Raw genomic sequence first — 25,853 nt, forward strand, 5'->3', positions numbered from 1 at the left:
ATGCCTACCCTACTTCCTAGATCGAAATTTCAAAATAAGACAATTTTCGCATGAACACCGTTATGAAATGACTGAAAACCTACAACCCGACTTTTATTTTGAAATTGCGGTCAATCCTCCGCGTTTCGTCGATCCCTCGCGGAGCCACCGACCGCCCGGGTTCCTAAAGGAAGGGAGGGTTAATCCCGTAGGAGCGGTTGGTTCCGGGCAGGTACAGTCCCGCCGCTGCCGCCGCCGCTGCCGCCCGCGATGAGGCTCCGTTTGGCCGGAGCCGTGCTACTGTCGGCGGCCGCCTACTACGTCTACCTGCCGTTACCGAGCGGCGTGAGCGAGCCGTGGAAGCTGATGCTGCTGGACGCGCTGTTCCGGAGCTTCATGCAGGCGGTGAGAGCTGAGGGATGGAGGAGGCAGGAGAGCGGAGGAGGACAGGTTGATGTGCGGGGTAAACAGAGAGCTGTCAGGGCAGGAGAAGATACTAGAAGCCGAGGCTTAGAAAACACAGGTGTGGTACAAATACCTGTAAATAACAACAATAATATGCAACTGATACACAATAACAGTAAAATCACAACAGCAGGATTTATTTTAGAATAGAACAGCATGTAGAAAATAGAATAATACAGAAAATATCCATATATATATATATATATCTCAGTACATGCAGTACACAGATCAGCCCACTGTACTTTACTGTACGAATAATACTTTAAATGAGAGAATAGAGCAGATAATGAGAGTTTAGTGAAACAGGTTCAGGTAGAACAGAGTAAAACAGAATGGTTGCTGTCACCTGAGCAGGTGAGGGAGGGGTAAATGAGAGGAACGTGACCTTTGACCCTGCTGCTGAACGCCCTTTAGCCTGTACCTGTCTCATGCTGCAGAGCTGTAGCATGTTTGAACTGAAGCTTGAATTGCGAGTTTACACAAATAATCCTTACAATTGTATGCATCAGTGTGGCACAACAAGTTGTCTGCTGGATTGTTCTTCTGCACCTCTCTACGCAACAAACACAACTCTTAACATCTGACAGCTCATTCTGTCATAGTTTGATTTACGTCTTCTTGATCCCAGAGAGCAAAATTCACCTGCTGCTCCCTCTTACCATGTGCTAACTGTCATTTCCAGAGCGATGTGGCTCACGCGCTGGGCGTCTGCCATCGTGTCCACCTCCTGAACCAGGTGGTGTCCTGGGTGGAGGTGATCGAGGCCCGCTCCTGCCCCGCCGTGCACGTGACCGACTCCTTGCTGGGCGGCGTGCCCGCCAGGGTCTTCCAGCCGAAGAGCGGAGGAGCTGAAAGAGGTCATATACTTCCACGGTGGAGGGTGGGCGCTCGGCAGCGGGCGTGAGTTCATCGTTAAAGCTTCTGATTGTACTGTTGTTGTGCATTTAATGTCAGTATCACTCACTCTTGGTTTACTTACTTCACAGGGATGCGATCCTACGACCTTCTTTGCCGGAAAATGGCAGAGGATCTGGACGCCGTCGTAATGTCTGTTGAGTAAGTCCGGAAATCCGTCTGCTAGAGCAAAGCACTGCCAGGGCTTTAAGGGGATTTTGAAGCTAAATTTGTCCTCCTGTGATGTCTTGTTGCTATAGTTACCGTCTTGCTCCGGAGGCGGTGTTCCCGGATCAGTACCACGATGCGTTGGCGGCGTCGCGGGCCTTCCTGTCCACTCAGATTTTAGAGCGCTACAGTATTGATCCGGAGAGGGTGTGTGTGTCCGGGGACAGCGCCGGGGGAAACCTGGCTGCCGCTGTGGCACAGGAGGTAAACGAAACAAATGCACCTCTCATAATAATGTAACTACTGAATATGTCAATAAATCTCACCTGTTTCCACAGCTCAGCTCAGATGACAGTCTGGCCGTGAAGTTCAAGGTCCAGGCGTTGATCTACCCGGTGCTGCAGGCTCTGGATTTCTACACCCCATCCTACCAGCAGAACAAGGCCGTGCCGATCCTCTACAGGCCCATCATGGCTCGTTTCTGGCTGCAGTACCTGGGCGCTGACCCCTCCCTGGAGCCCCTCCTGCTCGCCAACAACCACAGCTCCCTGGACCAGCCGGCCATCGGCGCCAACACCCGCTCCAAACTGGACTGGACCTCTCTGCTCCCCGGCGAGCGCAAGAAGCACTTCCGGCCGCTTGTCAAAGAGACGGGATCGCCGGGGGTGGTGGGCGAGGTGCCGGCGCTGGTGGACGTGAGGGCGGCGCCGCTGCTGGCAGAGCAGGGGGTTCTGGGTAGGACGCCTAAAGCGTACGTGATGACCTGCGAGTACGATGTGCTGAGGGACGACGGGCTCATGTACGTGAAGCGGCTACAGGACGCGGGCGTCTCGGTGACTAGCGACCACTACGAGGATGGGTTTCATGGCTGCATGGTGTTCGCCTTCCTGCCAATGATGTCCAGCGTCGGACAGAGGAGCATGAACAACTTCATCTCCTGGTTGGACCACAATCTGTAGACCCATGAGAACCGGGATCTGTGGAGTCTGCTTGTGAAACCAAAGAGGGAATTCTGGTACTTGAGAGGTACTTGAGAGTTCCTTGATGGGGGCAGGAAGTATTAGAAGGTCGTGTCCTGAACAAGACACCAGACAAACTGCTTTGAATAGGAGTATCTGCATAATATGTAAAATTTAAACACACAGAAACACAATCAACAAGTTCAGCTCCAAAGGTCTCGATATAAGCTGCTTTTTACCATCGTGTTCGTGTAGACAAGCGGCTGCAACGTGAGCGTTACTTGCTTCATTGTAGTGTGAACCTGGAGGATTCAAAAAAACAGCCACTAGGGGGCAAATCATCAAATCTTCCTTGGGATCCTCTAATGTAAAAACAACTAAACATGGTGACACCAAAGGAGGTTACTTGAGTGTTGATTTAGTATCTACAATTACAAGGTCTTTACTGATCCTTAAAACCAAAGCATTTCCAATCAAATGTGACCAAAGAATGTGGCGATTTTTGTTCGTACAAGGCCAATACAACCTTTTTGGAGAATAACAGATGGTATATCTAAAAACGCAGGGATTTACTGTGTCTAAGGGCTGACAAGGTGTATGTCCAACATGTCTTTGACTACACCTTTGCAAAATAAAGAATTATTAAGTCATGTAAAACAATATACATGAAGAAAACCACCATCAGAGGCTCTCTAGCAATGCTATTGCCAGAAAAAACTGACTGAGAATTTCATGTTTAAAATTCCTTGATTTTTCTTTTTCGTACATTAAGTTCCCGCTACATAGGTAATTATGGAAATGTTTTCACAAGTAGTAGTATCTGAGCCGTCCCTATTTACTGTAAACTGATGTAGGACAACAACCAACAAGTTTTGGATGTCTGGGGGAAAAAAAATTTAGTTAAAACGTATTTTCTTATGAAAAAAAATCAGTATATTTCTGTAAAAACTGATAAAAAACATTATAAAATGATAATATACTACCTACTACAAGCTTTTAATCTGCCTAGTTTTAGAGCTCAAGGTCACGCAGAGAAATTATCTCCAGCTTTTATTCTTTTACGATGCACTGAGACACTGAAACAGTTTAAACACACACAGACAACAGGCCAGTCAACTTTACAGTGTGTGTGTGTGTGTGTAAAAAGTATGCCAGAGTTCACAGCTGTGTATACTCACTGGATTGTGCAATAATGTATGTTTGAAAGCATCGCTCACCCTCTGCAACTTTCCTCTCTGATGACCACTGTAGTGCAGGGCCAATGCAATGACGACGACTACGATGATGATGATGATGATGATGATAGCTGTGAAATTTATGCGCGAATTACTGTATCACCGCGAGAGAGACAAGACATCCCAAGTGGACTATCATGTTTCCTCACCCCTCCTCCAAAAACTGGCCCGAAACTAATATAATGAACCGACGACAGCGCGCGCCGGACAGACTCGGTTTTTGGCATTTGGCCCAAAAACAGTCATTACAAGGCTTCACATTACCCCACCACCACCAGAAAATGTTGAAATTCCAACACTGACTATCAAGAGGCTGCGATTTTACTTTCCTCTCTTGAAAGGAAGTCATTCCAGACAACTTAGCAATGCAAATTCCACACTTTTTGTACCTCCTCTAGTAAAAAAGTGATAAAAGTTTGATATGCATAAGCCATTTATAAATCAGAATTAGGGATGTGGACTTTGGGGAAAGACTTGAATGTTTCTAAGTGCTGCATATTGTGGGAAAAAATGCATTAAATAGTTTTGTATTGTATAAGTAAGGTTTTAATATAAGCAGGGTTACGCCACAGGTTGTTCCGGCTGAGCAGATACACAAAACTGGCCCCAGATGTACTAATAAATCCTATAAAGTAGTCATTTTATTGGCTGCTGTGACAACTCTAGTGGTATGTAGGGAGCAGGATCGCAATATTTCTTCATAATGCACTGTATGTTGTGTATTATTATGTGTTTTATTTTTTTGCAAAGGGGGTTTTTCTGTCAGGGTGAAAGGCACGACATTCCTGGACTGCGTTTTTTCTGTGATTGCGGGGATGAGATCTGTCACTGCACCTGTAGAGGGCGAACTCTGGTGGCCATATTAGAGGTTGTCAACTTTTAACAGCATTTTTAATATTTGATTTAAGACTAGGACAGTTTATGTAGTCACAAAAACATAAATGTAATATGGAAAAGTACTAAATGTGTATCATATTATAAACTGATAATATTTATATTATAATTACATTATAATGTGTTATAACAGTTATATATTTTGTTTATGTGAGTAATTTACTGTTTTATGTCACTGTCAATTCAAAATCTCTAGGTTTAAAACTACAAAACAAACACAACTTTACACTATTTCCTAAAATAAGTCCATCTAGTTTTGATTGTATCACATGATCTTCATGAGCAGCCCAGAATTTCCCATTTTCCTGATTTCTTGCGGGACTTCTCCATGTTTTGAACTTTAAAAAAAAGATGTAAGAAATGAAATAAATGTACATGTAAGAATTATACATTGTACATATGAGAAATATGGTAACTCATTCTCATAACTGACAGATGCCATTGTAATTAATGCAATTACTAAAATGTTTTGTAATAATAATTGATACTTATTATAACTAACCAAAGTACCTTTTACTACATTTTTGAAAGAAATAATATGACTGAGATTATGGCGTCCTGTAAACAAAAATTAGGATATTTTACTGTAAGTGTAAACTGTCTTTCCTGTCCTGTTTGTTTTGTTTTTTAATTATTTTTTTACTTCTGCAAAAGTGAACGCATTTCTCCCCTTTAGCGTTTTTATGCAACATACAATCCGACAATTACGAGAGTTCATTCAGTTTGCTAGTTGACCTCCAAAATGGCACCAGATGTGGCTCACACTGACTCATAATCACAGCAACTCTTTGTTATAGTTAATAATTGATAACTGTGATTTTAAAATGATTTAAGGGGAAACTGACATTGTAAATTACTCAGAAAGTCATCTACTGTACCTGCACACGATGTAAAATATTCACAATGTACTGGTTTATTTATGAAAAAAAAAAAAAAAAATACTTACAGTTTTCTTTCTTCTTTTTTGTTTGCAAATTCACTGTTCACAGACATTTCTTTTAAAGGAAATAAACTGAAGTTAGTATCCTTAATAAACAGTATGTGCTGTTTTTTGTGGAAAAATACTAACTAATATGACTTATTAATCATTACATATGTAAAAATATTGTGTTTTCTTCAAATATATATATATTGTTTACTTTCTGAGTTGTATTTTTAGAGGTATTTGTCATAGTTACTAAGTATAAGTATTACAAATATAGTAATTACTTAAATAATGCTTATTTGTTATCAAAATATAGTTTATGATGTTACTATTATTTGTTAAAATAGGTATTACAAAATAGTATTTGTTGTTATCAATAGTTAACTAAGTTATAACTTGTAATTATTAGTTACCATGATTAATTAGCACAAAAAACATTTTTTCAGTTACTTAATTAGAGTTCAGTTATTATAAGTTATTGTTAAATGTACTAAAAATATAATAATATAATAATCTTAAAGATCTATTTATTAATAATATAGTATTATACTTAAATTATACGTGTTAATTACTATTACAGATGACTAAATATTACAGATATAGTAATTCCATAAAAATATATGGTTTATTATTTTACTATTTATAATCATTAGTTGTCATAGATATTTAAAAATAGTATTTATTAAAAAAACAAAATGAGTAGTTATTACATTATTAAAGTTATTAGTTACCATGGGTATTAAAAGAAATCCATGTAAAACCACAGTCAGCAATAGATTACAGGTGTTAGCAATAATTTTTTAGGGCTTTTTTTATGGGTCAGTATCTAATTTCAGAATAAAAGTCTGACACAGGAGATGGCGCCAAATCCTCCTCCTGAACATGAGCCTCCAATCATTAAATCAGCTATAATATGCACGTGTTGATATTATTTATCACATGAATCATATGTCTTTTATTCCTTTTCTTCTTGTTTTTATCTCAATGTTTTATGAGCATCGTAAAACTTGGCACTTTCTCCATGATGAATTTACACTTCAATACTTTTTTTAATTCCTGGATTCAGAGTTTGAGCCTTTTGCTTTTGATTTGTTCCTCTGATCTGACGTCCGAAGATATTGGAGGGTAATAAAAATGGGGCCAGAGCGACAGATCTGCCAGACTTTCTCCATCTGTCATCCTGGTGGAAAAACTTTTTTTTTTCTTACTTTCTAACTGTACCTCTCACTGTTTATCAAAGAAACTTCTGGCTCTTCTTCTTTTTTTTCTCTCGCACAAGCAGCTGTGTTCTTCAAGTCAAAGCCTGCAAAGAGAGAAACCAAACCCATGAGATGGTTGCGTGACAGAATGCAACATGCCTGTCAGGTCATGTGATTGGAGATGGCAGTGAAGAGGTGAGCGGGAACATGCTTCTCCTGATAGACAGGTCTGTGTCTGTGTCTGTTTGTGTGTTTGCATGCCATTAGCAATAAAACCTGCATCATCGGACCTGCATCTGGTCTGCCACAGGGCATGCTCGGTGTTTGTCTGCACACATCTAACACACTTGATTAGTGTGCGATTACCCATCAGGACTTGATTACCTAAAACTGTGTATGTGTGTGTGTGTGGGTGGTGGGTCGGTGAAGCAACAGTCGGCCTGCAACACTACAGCCCGCTGCCAAACAGGCTGCACGTGTGAGTGCAACTTCTGCATGGATATTCACTCAGCCATTGTTTTTCCATAACCGCTAGATCCCGCTTGAGTCACAGCAGAGCAGAGAGATTATTCCATTTATCCCCAGCATGCAATTTGTCCACAGATCAGAGGCTGGATCCTTAAATGAGAACAATTCAAAATAGAATAATTCGTAACAGGTCAACAAGTCCTGTCACATCTCATAGAATCTGAGAAATGCAGTTTTGTTTTGCCCCGAATTTAAATGGAAAAGCTGGTTTATCTTTTGTTTTATGGCACTGGTGAATTCCTCTTTGAACCTGCAGAACAGAACTTTTGTCTTCCCCTTCTGGCAGTGACAGGAATTACAATCTGTGTTTCCTAGCTTCTTTTTTTAGACTGTAATCCTTCCTCTGAACTCAGAGTTTCTGTTTTATCTGGAGCATCAGAAACTTTTCTTGGACGCCTCCTGGCTCTTTCCACCATACTCCTAGTTGCTGTAGCCTTCTCCCATAGCTTCCTTCTTCAGTTATGGCAAACTAGGCATCACAAGGGTGGGAATGTCACCACAGACACCAGATTTAAAATCTCTCAATTAGCATTGTGTGAACATAAATATCAAAAAATGTTACAGTGTTAGGTGTTCAGCTGGAAATTGACAAAAAAAAGAAGAAAAAAAAAGCAACAGCAAAAGTAAGTATACTAAAAAAAAAAAGCTTAAAGGACCGGTGTGTATGATTTAGTGACATCTAGTGGTGAGAACATAGATTGCAACCGTCTCCTCATCTCCTCCTTGTCCAAGCATGTAGGAGAGTCTATGGTGGCTGCCAGGTGACAAAATGACATCAACTATGGCATCTACTTCTACGGCATTAATGTAAAACCACGAAGGCATTCAGTTTGACCGTTCTGGGCTACTGTAGAAACATGGCAGACTCTGTGGAAGACATTTTTTTTGTATACTAACTGCAAAAAGATGTTTAACATTCGCAAGGTGGTCGTTATTAAATCTATCATATGAAAAAGTTAAAAGTCCTCCTTGGTTCTTCTTGTTTGCAGCCTGGATATGATAATTCATACACATTGCAGGATTTACAGTAGATTTTTCTGCACAAATATACAAATGCGATTTTTTTTTTTTTTTAGTTGTTTACAGGCTTTAAATGCGATGAGGACTTTGGTTTTGGGAGTGTCGGCCAGACAAAACAACATATTTTAATACATCACCTTGTACATTTTATAGGAGATTTATCTATGAATTGTGGGAATAATCTGCAGAATAAATGATAAAGAAAATAATGGAGCCAAAAAATAATACATAAATGATTTTCTTTTGTACATTATTATCATTTTTTAATGAATTTTGAAGCCCTGTCAAAATCTTAGACGGTTTTAAGTTGAAAGTTAAAAATGTACTCATACTGTACGTTGCTTTTTGCCCTCATAGGAATACTGTTGAATGAATGCTGCTGTACTGGTGTCTGGAGCACTAGACAAAACATAATTAAGAAGTGACATGCAGTGAGCTGTGCTTGACGGCTACCTGAAAGTGACAGGATGTATAGAAGAGAGGGGAAAGGTTGGGAGGCCCAACACCTCATATTTTGCCCCAGGGTCCCCTTTTAGTTTAATCCATCCCTGCCTCGGGGGCTTTATATGCACAAGTTTCCATGTGAAAAAACACGACTCCATGCAGCTTTCCACTCTTCTCAGTGATTTAAAAAAACACATCAGGTACAACTGTGACACACGTGAGAAGGTAAAAACAGAGATTAGACGCTTTTGGCAGCGGCGTGAACGTATAATTCAGCTCATGTATATCTGTTTCTGACCCCTCCTGGAGGCCTGACTTCCTCCGTGCCCCCTGGTGCTGCTCGTTAATCACCGGGTGCCGAGATGATCATTTTCTAAGAAAAACAGAGCCGCCGGGAGCGAAAACAAACTGGTGAGAATGTGAGAGGAAAAGCCGAGAGCGGCGGGGAATTCATGAGAGAGAATGTTATCGCCGCGACTAAAGGTCATATTGTTCACTTCTTCCTGACAGGCATAAAGAGAGAGAGAGAGAGAGAGAGAGAGGGAGAAGGGAGTGTAATACAATTTGGAAAGAGACTGAGGGGAAAGGACGAGCGAGGGAGGGTGAAACTGCAGAAAAAGAGAGAGAGAGAGAGGGAAAGGGAGGACAGAGAAAGATTGGTAGGGAGGAAGAGAAAACCACAATGTGGGCCTCAAACTGCACAAGGACACATTCAGCATGTTACATGCACACAAAGACATGAACACAACCCACCCCACCCCCACATATATATATATATATATATATATATATATATATATATATATAGGCCAAAAGTATGTGTTCCCATTCAGATGCAAGAGAGTCAGTGAGGGTTTAGATGTCAAAGCGCCTCAAATCTTTACTATTTCTCTGCGACAATCAATATTAATGACTGCAAAAAAAGCAACAATTAAAGTTAAACTGCTTCGTTTTCATCAGATTTTAATTTATCTGTCCTGATTTCCTGAAGGAAAAACCGTGACAAATGCTCAAACAAACTCGGCAAATGTTCGTCAAATAAACAAAACTGTTTCAGTTTGGGCAAGAAACTTTGTACAACCGTGTTGCTCATTAGTAAAAAGCTGATTGGAAAATTCTGTCTTCTGTAATTAGCTCAGACTAAACCTAAAATATCCTCAAACACTCGTCACCATCTGGATCACGAGAAAATAAAAAATATTTTGTCTCAAAAACCATTCTCTGATACAAATAAAGATTGTAGCTGGGAAATGACATGATAAATATTAATGTTACTTCTATTATTTCACATCTGTCATTCAAACTCAAGTCTTTGTGAGAGTCTACTTTGTTGTTGGAATTAACAAGCCTAGACCAAACACTGTAAAACACACCCCAGGATTCTCAGGACCACATTACATACTTCTGCACCTCCCAATTTAAGCAGCGAGGGAACGTATGGGTGGATATGGTTTCCCGATAAACTAAAGCATCAAGTTTTTCTGTATGGTTTGAGAAAACTCTTATTATTAGTTATTAAGGAGACAATCCTGTGATAAAACGACTCAATAGGCTGACAGTGCAAGCAGTTAATCACCAGCCTCAGTTACGATTTCTTGTTAGGCGACCTCTAGTGGCTGTAGTTATTATGACAGGCAGAAAGGATTAAGGTGGTGGCGATAAAGTCCAGGTTAGAAAGAGGACGTTGGGGTGGACAGATGGGTCGACCAAACAGAAGAACTTTCCACAAGAGACTGCATGAAACGTTTCTTGTAACCATGACTTACCTGCGCATTTATTTTTATAACAATGGCAACAAAAGTCCTCTAACCTAAACTAGTGGTAAAGTCTCAACAAAACACACAATAAAAGTCTCTCTTCTGTGCTACTACAGCATCAGCAATGTACTGTTGCTGACCCCCAACGCAAGAAATACTCTTAGTCAAATCCACGCTAGAACAAAAGACAGGAAACTTTATCTCGTGAGGCTTGTTTGAGCAAACGTGGGGCGGGTATGAGCAACAAGGCGCAGGCTGCAGTTCACTTAATGGCCACAGGTGTCAGTAATAACAGATTTCTCCATACAGAACCTTCAAGCAACGATATTTTCCTAAACATAACTCTAAACAAAATCTTGACCTTACCTCATGTTCAGTGTTGTTTTCACAATGACAAAGGTATAGTACACTATATACACTAATTAAGTTAAGTGAAGTAGTTTGAATGTACAAGGGTTTCTCTGATTTTTCCTCGAAATGTTCGTGCGACAAAACCAGCACCTGATCGCTAATCCTGGCTGGCTAATACCCGTCATTTATGTTGGAGGACGCGTTGTTCTTCAGCAAAACAAACCAATTAAAAGCCTTTGATTACAAAGACGAAAACAGGCTGTTTTTCTTCGCTCACGATTACTTCATGTTTTGGAGATGCGTGATTTTCACAAGACAGAGACACAGCCCTCTCGTCTGGCGATACAGCTGCGAAAAACAGACTTAAACTAAAAGTACTCGAAAGTACGAGGACAGTGAAGTGCACATGCTTTTGGCCATGCAGTATAGATGGAGACGCACAGAAAGACCTAGACGTAAATCCACACACATACAAAAACACTTACATGCGCACACAGGCTCGTAAACGCCTTGCACATGAAAACACACACACACACATTTTAGTAATTGTATCTGCAGGGGGGGGTCTCTCTCTCTCTCTCTCTCTCTCTCTCTCTCTCTCTCTCTCTCTAGGGAGTGGCGGCCTCCTCGATCGCCCGCTTCACTCTGAACTCTTGATTCCTGAGATGAAATGAAGCGGTGAGCGCACACACACACACACATTACCACATATATGTTTCAGGAGAAGCTATCACATGCAGAGCAGTACACACACACACACACACGTCAAATATTAAAATAAATAAATAAATAAAAATCTGACAAAACCAAATGGATCCAAAAAAAGTTTGGAAACTTTGGAAAGTCCCCAAAAGTTTCCTGTTTGCTCATTGGTCAGCTCTCGGGTTTCCGGCGTGCCCATTGGCTGCCTTGGTTGTCCCGCCTCTCCCTTCCCGAGGTGTGTGTGTGTATGTGTATGTGTGTGTGGGAGTGTGGGAGTGTGTGTGTTTGGGCCAGATATCAGTGATATTGTTCAGCGCTGGGTACTGAGTGTGTGTGTTTTAGGGGAGTATTTATGTTGGCGAGCACTCAGAGAGGGACAGAGGAAACTTAGAACATATTAGTTTTCACAGTCATTCTTTTTATAAATAATCTGTATGTTTATATTAATAATCTACATCCACAAACATCAGTATTAAGTCGACTGTTCACACACACACAAACGGGATAAGGGATTTACCCCTAACCTAATCTACTCTTAACCAAAAACCAAGTCTTATATGGTTGGTTTTGGATTTGGTTTTTTGTTTAACTGCTTAAATTCAAGTGTAAATACAAGTACAAGAACAGAGCTGCTGCTACAAAACTTAACTAAAAAACTAAAATATTTTACAAATGAAGCATAAAAAAAGTAAAATTAAAGGTACTAACTGTAAAGTGTATTCAGAGGCTTAAACGTGAGAGAATCTATATTTCTATTATTTAATTGGATTGGCTTTTGCCCATCAAAAATGGCTGAAATTGTGGCGTAAAGAGTGAAAAATCTAACTAGAAAGGGAAGCGTAACTACTTTCTCGCCTCCAAAGAGCTGACCAGTCACTCAAAAAGAGGGCATTACTGTTGAATTATTGGTTTTTGGGAAGTTCTAGAAATCGCTGGAGGCAGCTCGTCCAACGCCGAGGTCAGAAAGGTGTGGGGTGAGGCTCCAATCCGACAAGTGGTAGTACAACTCAGATTGGATTTCACAGTTCAATATGAAAATTTGACAATGGTTCGTTCTTGTTTTTCATACGGACATAAAGTTGGCGTCTCGGTCGCTGCTCAGTTACAAAATCCTACTGCACCATGTCTCTCCTGCCGGGCTGCTGATAGTGTTATCAGCCGGTTTTAACTCGCCATAAGAGCAGTAGTATCTGCTTTAGCTGTGCGACGGGAATGAGAGAATCTGTGTCTAGGGATTTAACAGTATCGACAATTTCACGTTTTCATATTGCGAGAACAAAAGCGTCAACAAACCATAACAAACGATAGGCCTTCTGGGCAAAACCCTAGTTTTGTTAGAGACGCCTTTGAAATTGTGGATGCTCCAGCGTCTTTTAGATCTTACATTTAGAAGCATTTCAATAAGGATTTGTTATTTTGCACCCTAAACTCATTATCCATATGTAATTGAGCAGAAGCTGTATCCTTCAGTCAGACTGTCACCAAGAATAAAGACACAAAACATGCACAACAATGAAGAAAGGCGTCCACAAAAAGCTCTGAGAAACAGCTCGTAAACCTGCTTTGGCAAGAGTCTGCTTCATTATTAATGCCAATATTTGGACTTGAGAGAGAGGGGGATACAAAAATGGAGACAGATTTAAAGAGGTGACTTGAGGAAAAGAGGCAGAAACAAAGAAACAGAGAGGGAGAGAGGATGAACAAAGACAGAGGGGAGTTAAAGACAAAGTCTGGAAGGCAACTGAGGAGGGAGGGAGTCGACTTTGCGGGGGAGTCGGTCAGCTCTCCTCTTCGTATCCCTATCAAAACTTGGCCGCCGTTCAGAAATACACTCAGAGTGTGTATGTTTTGAGCCTGTAGCGATCACGAATGTGTGACTGCAATCTTTTTTACATTATTACAGGGACTTAAACCCAATTTCTGAACAAACAAGTCGTCCTCAGAAGATTTATCTTAGGGTTAAGACTTGTTTTTTGGTCAAGGTCGGGGTCACGTGTAGCGGCTGTGGTTCAGGCCTCCAGGGGATGAATGTAAGTCAAAGAAGTGTCCTCTGAGGTGACAAATTTGAGTGTGTGTGTGTGTGAGAGGAAGAATATTTATGCCTCTCTCCAGTGTCTAGCGAGGATGCTCTTGACCCTCGCATATTCTCATACACACTGTTGTAACTCAAACTGTTACCCCCAGCAGGCCCTGCAGGCATGCCGGTGGAGCGCAGAGTGAAACCTAAGCAGAGGAGCGTCTCCCGGGGGGACGTCGAGGCGTAGGAGCCAGATTGAGGCCAGATGTTGCAGATGCAGGAATGAGCCAACAGGACCAGGATCCATTTATAGGGCTCAGCCCGGCTCACTGCACAACAATACACTGATAATAGCACGACCAGAGCTTTTCATTACACTGCCCGCTGCAGTTAACGTCAGGGAGGGAAACAACGTTACCGCTCGCATTGTGCAATCTGTCTAATTCAAGTCTGTGCCATTCTTGTGTTTGTCAGATAATCTGTTAAACCGCTCTACAACGCCTGGGTGGCCAGTCTAAAAATAAAGCTAAGTTTTAGAAGTTGTAAAAAAGCTGACATTTTTATAAGCTACAAAGGGGAGGCAGGAGCATAATCAGGGTGTGTTTAGAGGCACTGTGGGTTTCAAAAAGACGCCAAAAACATCCATAAATTGAATATTTGTGGAGATACACAGATATGCCAGATGCCAATAACAATCTAAAAAGACGGTGATTAAATCTGCTGAATTTGCGGTTTTCGAACGTTCAGTGTCAGGAAGGTCTTTTTCTGGGAAAAACCCTCTGACACACAGGAAGTGATGAACTTTTAATTTGCAATAAATCAAAGACGAACTGGACAACAACAGCTGAACGGGAAGACGGAAGAAACTAAATGACTGAGGCCTTGGTATACTTGAAACAAACTAATTCAAATGGCGTGATATCTGAATAAATCTGACGGCAAAGGTGTGTGAAAAAGGAGTGAAAGTGAAAGGTGTGATGAATCGTTCAAATGATGATACTGGTGCACACTTTCAGGCAGTCTGTCCTGGAAGGCATTCATCATGTTTTCATCCAGGGGTAGGTTGTGTAAAGAAGAAAGGAGTTCAAGCTGCCCATTCATGACGAACTGTCCATTTTGGACGCAGCCCTCCTAAAAGAGAGCTCCAGGAATGAGTCCTAAAACCTGATAAGTTAGCATTTTAGCACTCCCAGTTCTATCGTTCCAATCAGTGTTCTGGTAAATGTCTGAAATAAAGTCTGTGGTTTTAACACAAGCTCAAGACATTTTCACGTTTTCCTCCTCGCCAGTAAATCCCCCCACTCCTGATGTTTGAGGCTTTTACGTGTCTTAAAAAAGGCGGTTGCTAACGAGCGTCTAAATGGGACTACAGAGGTTGTCGTGAAAACCGATCTACTCACCAGTCCACCTTTACAGCCTCGTTGTGTTTCTACTCACGCTCTTTCAAACTGTCACTAACTTTCTAAGAATTTAGGCTTTTGTAGAAGAGCTCAGAGCTAAATGAAATGACCAGTTGGAAGCTTAGTGGTGGAGACGTTGACAAAATGCCACTTTGCCAAAAAAGTGTTGCCAAAAACAAGAAAATACAAGAAGTGGGAAATGGACTGCACATATGTAGCCCTTTTCTAGCCTTAACAACCACTCAAGGCACCTTAGGAATCGAACCACCAACCTTTTGATTCGTGAACGACCTGCTCTACCTCCTAGAAATACAGATATAGTCTTTTATTACCATATATGTAATTCTATATGGAAAAGTTTTCTGGAAAGACTGATTAAGAAATCACATCAGGAACCATCTGCCAAAGCAATGTAATGTCCTAAAGCAACAGATACGACATTATAAACTGATGGTAGACAGATTTGTATTGATTCATAGCCTTTAAATCGTTTAGCATTTATTTTAAATTATGCTAAAAAAAATGAGAAATGAGGGGCTGCAAATGAAGAAGTTATTCTAAGATGTTTCAGGTCCACAAATTCAACTTATGACTATATTTTTTTATCGCTTACTGATCTAAAAATACATTTTATTCCCTTTTTTTGACAGTTAAAAGCAGACGCAGGGAGACAATGTGGAAAATCCAGCAACAATTGGTTACCTCAGACAGAAACATGACAGATGAGACAAGACATGATGAGATAAAAGGTTAAGAGATGTGGAGCCAAAACAGATAAAACAATGGAGAGAGGTTAAACTTTTCCTTTCATTTAAACAACCTGACGTCTTGGCTAAATGAGCAGACAGTGGCATCTAAATCAGGTAGGCCAAGGCCTTTGAAGGAAGGTTTTCCTTTTAGTTATATAACCTAGATCGATGTGCGGTTCCTTAGTTAGATGCAACGTGTTGAAATGTGTCATATGGATTTAATATAAGTGGTTAAAACTTTAGTTTAAGTGACTTTAAACTCTGTAACACTGTAATAAGTCATCTACGTGCCAAGATTCAGGCACTCTGCATGTTTTAAAACATTATCTCTGGTCATATTCTGATGTAAAAGGTGTTTTTCTCACAGTAAAGCTCAGAACAAAGATCTGCGGTTATGATACGAGCAGTTCACAATAAACTATAGAAAGCTATCTGTGTTTTTTCAGCGCAAATATGAAACAATAATCTCTCCAGGAGAAATTCAAAGAAGGAAAAAGCTCTTGTTCTTCAGGTCAGCCCCGCCTCCTCCTCCTCCTCCTCCTCCTCCTGTGTGCAGGGGACGGGGAGGGTAGAAGTTAAGGAGTCAGCTCCCTGCCATTGTTCTTGTTCTGGAAGTCTGGGAACGGGAAGGGACGGTGCTGGTCGGGTACCGGACGGCGGGTCTGTCGTTATGACGGGCTCCGGTCCGAAGCTCGGGGTCCTGCTGCTGCTGGCGGTCCTGCTACAGACCGTGGTCGTCACCATCACCGTGCTGCACTTCACCACGGCTCTCAATTCGGTAAGAAGAAGAAAAAGAGTAATGGGTTCGGGTTGACGAACCGGGGACGCGCGGAGGCTTTTACGCATCGGCTTGCGGTGCGCACCGCGAGGTGGGCGCGAAGCTGGTCGGGTTTTTGATACAGGCACATGAAACTCAAGACTTCTTGACCTTGAACTCTTCGCTATTGTAGACTTGTAGTGCGCAATTAAGCGTTGACAATTTTGGAGAAACGTTTTGAAGTCCGTTTTTATGCGCCTTTAGCTCCACGGCGCAAACAGTCCACGTCTAATTTCGTCTTTGCTCAATGCAATGTAGGCCACATACTGTGTATTGCTCTCACAATAAAAATAAGTCAGTTTTGCACAGTGCAGCCTCATGCACACACCTTCTCTTTTTTCTGAATTTGCAAACAGAAACAGAGTGGACAAGGAAGTAAAGCAGCAGAGATGTACTGCAGATATTTTTTTTATCATTCTGTGATTATCAGGAAGTTTTTACAGAGCTGCATGTGTGTGTATGTGTGTGTGTTAAACTCACTCTGCTTGTTGTGGTGAAGCCAGAGTCCTTTGGTTACCTGGATTCAGTCCAAGACAACTCTCAGTCTGTGTTTACAGGAATTAATCATTAATCCAGGCAGCAATATGTGGAGAAATGAGACCTACACAGATAAAAAAAAAGTGCATGCCAGGAAATTATGTTCACTCAGGTTCTTTGGAAAGTTTAAGACAATGGATTGCGATAATGTAAAATATGATTTATGCCCCAGAAAAGCATGTCCTCCTTATAAAAAACAGTAGATTTTCGTCATTAGTTTTTACTGGCAAACAAAAGGGAGAACCGGCAATACCTCCATCAGGCGTGTCTGACGAGAAGTCAAAAGAGACGTTTGGCCTAATTGTTCGATGCTCCCCTTGACATTTTCGCTCTGTGCAGATGAAGGAGACGTTCGCCAGGAGCAGCGTTTCTTGCCTGACGGGCGCTGACCTGCAGAGCATCACGGCCGTGCGAGGGGATCCGTGCTGGCAGGTCACTCAGCAGCTTCACCTGCTCATCGAGAAGGTAACGTGAGGCGAAAAACCTGACCCCTAAAGCACCAGACTTCACCTTTAATATCTCAGCTTTGACTCACTTTCAAGTTCTGGCTTTCAAGCTGTGTACAGAGCATGATTTCACTTGCAAACAGCACGCAATGACCTGTACATATCAGCATTTTGTGATCAGTATTAATGACTGAGTGATTATTTGGCCAGCTGCTGAGATTTCTGGCTTTCAAAGCTCAGTTTTCTCCCAGCCTGCTCTGGATCAAAAAACTCCCCACCCACTGGAGTTTGGAGACATTACTAATCCCCCCACACTTCAGCTGCAAAGGCCTACAGTGCAAACGATGAAGCAGCTTTTTATTGATATTGTTAACTGGGAGTTTTCCCCTGGCGATTACATTCGAGTCGAGTCACTGGTTTTCTCAAGGAAAGAGGAGTACGGCTAAAAAACGAGGCAACACTTCACGCTGTTTTTAGGATATTTAAGATATCAGAAAGACTCCTGCCTGTGAGTGCAGCGGAGAAGAGTTTTAACCCATTTCAGAGATGTAGAATTTGTTAATTGATCACGTTTTCCAGGCAAAAACATCAAACTTTCTCTGCTTCTAGCTTCTAAACGACACTTTTCTTCTTTTATATGACTGAATATCTTTGGGTTTTGGGTGGGAGGTCGGATAAAGAAGCAGATTGAAGACGTCACTCTCTGCTCTGACATTTATAGACAAATCCTGAATTGATTAATCAATTATGAAAATATGAAGGCGTCAGTTGCAGCCCCAAAACCCGTCTAGCAAGGGACGTCTTGTCTTTCCAGTATACTTTACATACATTAAGAGTGCTCCACTGATTTGGACTGCAATCCTACTTTTTTATTCCACACATTCTTCCTCCTCTGCAAAACCTGGCACCTACGTTTCACACAATGCAACAGTCAGAGAATCAGGTGTGCTACGCTAGTAGCGGCTAATTTAGCCTGGAAACTGTAGCCTGCAGCAGGAATAACGTTTCCTGTTTCCGTCATAAGACCTGCATCTTGTGAAAAAGGTTAAAAATCTACGTGACTGTGCAGCGGACAGATCGTTTTTCATACATGGTGACTGAGAGTCTTCTCCGACTTCCTGCCTGATAAATGTGAATTCCCGCTCACGCTGCTGGGAAGAGGTGTGCCCTGAGTCCACACCTGTGTGACCTAATTACAGGAGCTTGGTAAACGTTAAGACGACGATAATATTCATAGATTTTTACTGATATTCCTCGGGAATCATTTGATCCAAATGCCGATGATTTTTTACGTTCCTGCTGCACCAGATTCTTGCTGGGGCGGCAAATGTGGATTCATCCGCCGCTGAAAATAGTCCCAGACAAATGCACAATTTCCTCCTTCTCGTTAAAAACTAGAGTTCAGCTGTTTTAGGAAAATTACTGAGCCATTTTTAAAAATTGGAGCTGCGAATTTGTGAGCTGTTTTTAAAGATTTTCAGCTGGAGTCATCACCTGAAAGTCAGAGATGTCAAAGTAGAGACACAGAGGCAACAACATACCTTATGAGGACACTAGGGTCCTTGTAGTTATTATCATTATTATCATTATGGGGGGGGGGGGGGTTGTTCTGCAGATCTCAGCTCTGAATGTTAACAGGAGAAGAAAAATGCTGAAATGATCCAAATCACTGTCTGCGGACGCACAATGAGCTCCTTCATAGCTGGATGTGATCCTGTGTGGTTTAATCAGCACAGGAATGTGTTCACCTGCCCCTTCACACACACACACACACACACACACATAAACACAGTTACTCTTTTCCCTTTTCTTGCTATTTGTATGTATTGTTTGTTTTTCTTCCCCTCTCCTGATCCTCCCTCCTCCTCCTCTGACTCTGCTGCTCTCTTAAATAACACAAGTCGGGTATTTTCTGACTTAAATTTAGTCCAGAACATAAACATAATGCTGGGAAATTTGGAGCCAGAACATTGCTTTGTGATTTTAACACAGGAAACAGAGGGAATATACATTTAAACTTCCTCTTTTACCTTGTTTACTGCTACTTTTATACTCAGAAAATCTGCATTTCCCACATATTTTATTGAGCTTAAACACTAACTTTTCAGTTATTGTTTAATACAGTAATGATAAAATAATCTGCTTTACATTCTGTTTCATGCAAAAACCAACTAAATGCGAGCGAGCTGCTGCCCATAAATTCTTGTTCACACTGACTGAGGGCTGGTAAATTCACTTCATAAATGTGCTGTTTTCTTTCGCCATCCTCTCATTTATTGCTGAAGCTGTAAAAATATTTTTAAAGGGGAAATCATTAACCTCTGCAACCTCTACTGGCAACCAGTGAGAACTGCAGCAACACTGGTGAAACTTTTCCTCTTTTTTCTCTTTTTATTATTATTAACGTCTCATATTTTTTAAAAAACATTTATACTTTATGTTTTGGCTTTTAGATGCTTTCTCACATCTAGAATCCATTGTTATCATTAGTTCTGGCAGTAGTCGCATCTGTTGGAGCCAATTAACTGGGTAAAGGAACGTAAAATACAAGGACGGGGGAGGAGAGGGGTCGATTACCAGGGAGGGATCTGTTACTCGACCTGAACATGAAGGCTCCTTTTTATTCACTGGAGCAAACTTCCTGATCCCGATGTCAGCAGAATTTCAGGGCCAAAGTCGAATAATGGCCGCTTGGCAGGGAGGTGGTATGAGCTGAAGGCTCTTCTGGCAAATGTTCTATATGTTTTTTGAAGCTGAAAGTTTAGTCAAATATTTTTGTTTTTGTTTTCAGTTAAGTTGCTGCATGTCTGCTTCAGGTTATCCTTGGAAAAACTCATGAGAAACTTTTATGTGCTTTATTTTTTAATCTATGCTGATGGTGCTGATGCATCAAATATACAGTAATGCATTCTTTAATAACCAGAATCTATTGTTTTCCTTGCAGTCTCTGTCTCAGCGTTACCAGAGGCAGATTTCCTCAGCAGTAAGAGGTGAGAAAAACTAATTATGACGTATTAATCAATCAATAATCAATTAAAGAAAGAGTTCTATTCCCTTCTGAAAAGTAGTAAAAGACTGTCTTGGTTTCCCCTGATCTTTTTGCTGTGTTGATGTTTTATTTTCTTGATTTCGTTCCTTTTTCCATTTTAGATGAGGTGTCTCGGGTGCTGCCCTCACTCGTGATGGAGGACAGGGCTTCACCTCGCCCCAAAGTGGCAGCCCATGTCACTGGCAGCTTTGTGCCCAAACTGGAGCGAGAGGGAGGAGGTGGGATCTGTGGAAATGAACCTAAAACAAATACTGTCTAAACCCAAGTGAATCATTGGGGTTGTGGTTTGGTTGTAATCTATGACTCAAGAAGAACTGCTTGTACTTCCAGCCTGCACAGAGCTACAGTTCGATTTTAGCGATTTTAATTTGCTTCTTCAGGACAGATTCATAAAACTATTTCTGCCTATGTCAACATTATGAGATAATAAGTTGATATTATGACTTTATACATCAAAAATAAGTCTGAATTATGACGTTATCAGACACATTTTTAATTTCTTGCTATCTAATAACAGTAGTGATTATAATTTAAGCTTAATAAAAGTTGTGATTTTATCTTAAAGAGGTGAAATTTTGACTTACAAGGAGTATTTTTATTCTTATTCGTATTTTTGTTTCTTTTCTTGCTGTAAATGTGTTTCTCTAACAAGCCTGTCACCTTCTGTGTTTTTGATTTCATTCTGAATGCGTTTGTTTGTTTGTTTTCCACAGCTCCGGTCTCGACCGGGCGTCGAGTTCAAGGCCAGAAGATCTCGTGGTGGGAGGGACAGAAGGGGCTGGCCTTCCTCCAGGACGTCCAGCTGGTGGACGGGGAGCTGGTGGTGCCGCAGCCGGGCCTCTACTACGTCTACGCCCAGACCTACTTCAGACACACCCACTCCCTGGAGGAGGAGGGCGAGGACGGCGAGGAGGCTGAGGACAGGGGGAGGCCCCTGCTGCAGTACGTGCTATAAAAAGGTCTGAATCTTCTCTTTATTCCAACAGTATTGTAATGCTAATTTAAATCGCAGTTTCCACTGAGTAAGTTTTGAAAAAGGCTTGATTTTATTTTTTAAACACGAAGGGGGACGTTGTGGTTTTGTGGTATATGTGTCTTGACCATTTGGCACGAGGACACATCTGCAAATTTATTTTTAATCATCTAGTTTTTGTTGCACTGAAAACCACAGACTGATGATTCACAGCAGAAGAGGATCGCAGGTCTTTAGAGTGCACAGTAAAATCGTGGAATGACTAATGAGAAGCCAGACAGTGAGCTATGTGTCACCTCGTAAGCAAAAATGCAAACACAATCTCTCTCTGCTGCGTCAGATAAAACTAAATGTTATGTATAATGTCCCACTAACGTGAGGACACTGTTTAAACAGTTGATTTCCAAATAAAGTTATAAAAGTGTATTTTCCAATTAATATTAAAGGATTTAAAAGTCCATGCATTGAACTTTAACCTCCTAGGACCTGAGTGTTGATTTTTTGGTGGATTTTGAATTTCTCATAGCTTTTTGGAATTAGTAGGAACCTGATTAGTATAAAAACTAAACTATGTCTTTGAACAGGAAGACGTTTTTGAGGAAAATGAAAGTTGACGATGGGTTTAGCCTAAACGTGGCTGTGCAAAAACAAAACTGCGAACAATGCAACACATCAAAAAGCCTTATGATTGTTCAACATTTTGTAACCCAAGCAACAAATGTTATTGAGCATAAAAAAACAAGTTGCAACCATAAAATCTGATCAGGTTTTGTTCCTCTTCTACTTTTATCTTGATCTCCACTGAGGAATGTGTTGACAAACATTGCCGCCATCTTGTTTTTACAGTGTTGAGTGCATTTCGTTAAAACTAAGTTGCACAGAAAAGTGTCAATTAACGAGGACAACAGGTCTGAGTTTAGCAAAATGAAGCATAAGGTGCAGGAAAAACCAAAATGTAGTGTCTCGGGAGGTTAGAGTTGATTCTGATTTCAGATACACATACATACAACACACACCAAATAATGTAACATCATGTAAGATTATACTTTAACAAAGTTAACTTCTGGATTTGTAAAATTGTCAGTCGACAGTGCAAGAAATTTTTGCTACATAAATATAAAAAAAATGCTCAAGTTAGAAATAATGTTGTCATGACATAATCTGTCCACCAGAGGGCAGTGACCGCTACATGTTTTTTAAATGTAAAATTCCCAGAAAAACCTCGTTCTTCCCACCACAAACTCTGACTCACCTCTTCTTCTCAACCCGCCAGGTGAGCTCCTACCCGGTTCCCATCCTGCTGATGAAGACGAGTCGGACTTCCTGCTGGTCCCGGGGCTCCCAGTTCTCTTTGCACTCCGCCCACCAGGGGGGGCTGTTCCCGCTCAGCTCCGGCGACCGCCTGTTCGTCACCGTGACGAACGCCTCTGCTGTGGACATGGACGAGAAGAGCAGTTTCTTCGGTGCTTTTCTTATCAGCTAGAGAATCAGATGAGGATCTACAGACACTGTCATATTTTATCAAATTTGTGTCGATTCATAGACGACTCCCAATGATAGAAAACTGAAACTAGGAGTCACAGGGTTTGCTCCGAATCCCAACCAAAGATATTTGACAACACTGGTTTTGTGGGTGGAGAAGCAACAAAAGACTGATGTGGATTTAAGGGCTGTGCGTATGTGAGAACTTATCACTTAAAAATCTTTGATTGTGTCAAGGTTTGTGAGACCAACAGAGACACAAACATTTCTTGGAGGCAGATGTAATCTTACTTGCCACACTTACTCGATGTAAAGAACATATTCTACCCAGAAAAGAGTTCTGATGGGTTTATGGCCGCTCGTTTGCTCAATTTGAATTAGAGTATTTTGGCTTTATTTTCAGTACAAAGATAGATAATCTGTATTGTCCCAGGAGGGAAATTTCATAGCCTTTTCATGTTCATGTCACACATCACAAACGAACAGATGTACACAATATGTGCAGTTGACATCGTCATATTTACATAACCGTGAAACAGGGGGCTGTGAAAACCCAAAACCCTTTTGCCTGATCTACTCAGCAACGTTGAAGCAACATTATGTGACTATTTTATTAAAATATCAGCGTCAGAATCATATTGATTGTACACTGACTTGTAATTGGGATAATAGAGCCAGTGTCAGTCATATTCTGCGCCCTGAACGCCTCTTCTTGCACAACTTTGCTGGGCAGGTACGACCTCCCATTAGATCGTCACTTCACGAACAGAAGAAGCTAGCTTGTTTCCTGAGTAATTGTTAGGCCTTGTTTTCTGTACATGAGCTGCTTCCAGTCTGTAACTACTCGGATTTGGAGACCAACAGAATGTAATGCACTAACATCCTGTAATTACCACTTGTGGTAGCAGAGGGCGCTGTTGCACAGCAGCAAAAGCTATGTTGAGTTGTCTTGTCTGATCAAGCGAGCAACGTTAGCTGATGCTAGAAATGTTCATCTCCCACAACAATCGTGTGTACACTTTCGTGTGAATTAAACTGGCAGCACAGCAACAAGCTTTTAATTAACTCACCTTTAGCAGCCTGCAGATTGTCCACCAGGGGGAGCTGTCAGCTCACTGCCAACCTGCGCCACCTACAGGAAAGTAAAGGCACAGCAACACTAGTTTACTTTGCGTAATTTACGTCAATTGTTATTTTCTAGTAGAAACTGCCTCTAAGAAATGTTTGAAGCTCTTCTCAGCTCGTTATTTGCGACTGTCTGAGGCCACATACGTGTGAGCGATTGTTTGCATCTGTATGTTTGTGTAAAGATGTAAATATTTTGTGGTTTCTTTATTGTTCTGAGTGGCCCGCAAATATGGGGTATGGAGCTCTTCATCAGCGCTTCATTTTCCCTCTGTGAGATATCAAACACGAGGGTGGAGAGACAATTTTCTCATCATGGACTCCTGCTACCATTAGACACAGTTGGTGGTTGGCGTTCACATCAGAAGATTAAAGGTGTAACTTCATCACCTCTTCCTCTGTGGGTTTTAAGGTAAAATTTAAAACACTGACTGCTTGTTTTTGTTGGCAGCAGCATCACAGCCTCTTCCCTCTGCTGTCAGCCTTCCAGTGCGTTGGCTCGTCCGTCGTAAACGTCCTCCAAATGGTGCATTAAATGCTCCCCGATGGTTGGTATTCTCGGGCATTCATGTCATGTTGGATTAAACACAGATGTGACCCATGGACGTGGAAGACAATCATGCACATATATACTTTTTGTAGCTCTGCTTGTCTTCCATGTGGTGTAATGAATTGTTGTAGTGAAAACTGCTGATGCCCAAGGACATCTAAACCAAAATTATAGATTACATTTGGCTAATGAAGAGCTGGAAGGTTCGTTCTTGATCTAGGAAATGGTAAAAACTTAGCATCTCATGGTTTTTATCAGCTGACAGAGTAACAGTATACGACTGAATATTTGATCACCTGTAATTATGTGATCGAAGTTTCATACCTTGGTCACATGAAGCCATGAAATTCATCCAGAGGAAATCTAATAAGTGGGAATTTAATACTTTGGTATTGGTGATAAAGACTGTACTGATCTTTAAGTCAAGAGTTAAGTCAAATCTACTTGAGAAAAGCAAACAAAAGTCAGCAAATGTTTTTTTTCCCAATGCAACATGAATGCAGCATTCATTGTAGCAATTATGTAAATACAAGACATGACTTTTTTTCTTTTTAAATTCTTGTTTTTTGCTATGAAAGTGGTTGTGCACAAAAACAACCACAAGAAATGTACACCCCAGGACCAAACGTGCCAAATGTACTGATGGTAATCTGTCTGATTGTGAAGTGAAAATTACAAGTGATTGTTTTTTTGTTGTACATCTGATCAGTGCAACACCAGACTAAAATGCTGATGTGAGATCGGACAGTACCTTATATTCGGCCTCCATGTTCCACCTGCAGCTGTTCATATCACCCGAGGCGTGAACGTCCTGAAAGGCACCAAAAAAAGATGAAACTACACTTAATCAGAACAGTCATAAAACATCAGAAAAAGTTTAGTTTTTACCAAGTAGATCAAAACGAATGTGAATGTAAATACGAACATGTTTTTCTCTGTAAATATGTGGAATAAAGACACTGTAAAAAGAAACAGCTGTGAGTGCAGAGCAGTTTCAGTACCAAATGTTTCCAGCTTTCCCTCCTTCAGGGTGTTTGAAATTGTTTCTAGTTCTTTTTTTATTTACAGTCCATTTGTTTGTTGTGCAGCTTAATAATTAGCATTAATGCTAAACATATAAAACAATGTTACAATCATCTATATACTGGTGGAAAATCTACTCTAGAGCTGCAGGAATTAGTGTTTTGG

At 41.1% G+C, this 25,853-nt stretch overlaps 2 protein-coding genes and 1 long non-coding RNA gene across 3 annotated transcripts; 2 read left to right on the forward strand and 1 right to left on the reverse strand.

The window, feature by feature from the left end:
• On the forward strand, positions 1-2,711 carry LOC108885065 (neutral cholesterol ester hydrolase 1-like). Its single transcript, XM_018679244.2, is given in 6 exon segments — positions 1-384; positions 1,127-1,284; positions 1,286-1,344; positions 1,431-1,500; positions 1,599-1,770; positions 1,845-2,711. Coding segments are annotated over 6 exon segments (1,215 nt in total). The 5' UTR covers positions 1-249; the 3' UTR covers positions 2,466-2,711.
• LOC108885069 (uncharacterized) lies at positions 2,495-17,434 on the reverse strand. Its single transcript, XR_001961180.2, has 5 exons — positions 17,294-17,434; positions 16,984-17,104; positions 6,741-6,822; positions 2,705-5,589; positions 2,495-2,581 (listed from the first exon to the last, which is right to left on the reverse strand). It is a non-coding gene; the product is annotated as an uncharacterized LOC108885069 (long non-coding RNA).
• Positions 16,221-25,637, forward strand: LOC108885067 (tumor necrosis factor ligand superfamily member 10). The gene is made up of 6 exons (XM_018679246.2): positions 16,221-16,464; positions 17,380-17,505; positions 20,431-20,476; positions 20,637-20,753; positions 21,249-21,486; positions 22,775-25,637. The coding sequence occupies exons 1-6, from the start codon at positions 16,357-16,359 to the stop codon at positions 22,989-22,991; spliced, it is 852 nt and encodes a 283-aa protein (XP_018534762.1). The 5' UTR covers positions 16,221-16,356; the 3' UTR covers positions 22,992-25,637.
• The last annotated feature ends 216 nt before the right edge of the window (positions 25,638-25,853 follow it).

Source organism: Lates calcarifer, linkage group LG24 (genome assembly GCF_001640805.2).
Source record: "Lates calcarifer isolate ASB-BC8 linkage group LG24, TLL_Latcal_v3, whole genome shotgun sequence".
Taxonomy (NCBI): Eukaryota; Metazoa; Chordata; class Actinopteri; family Centropomidae; genus Lates; species Lates calcarifer.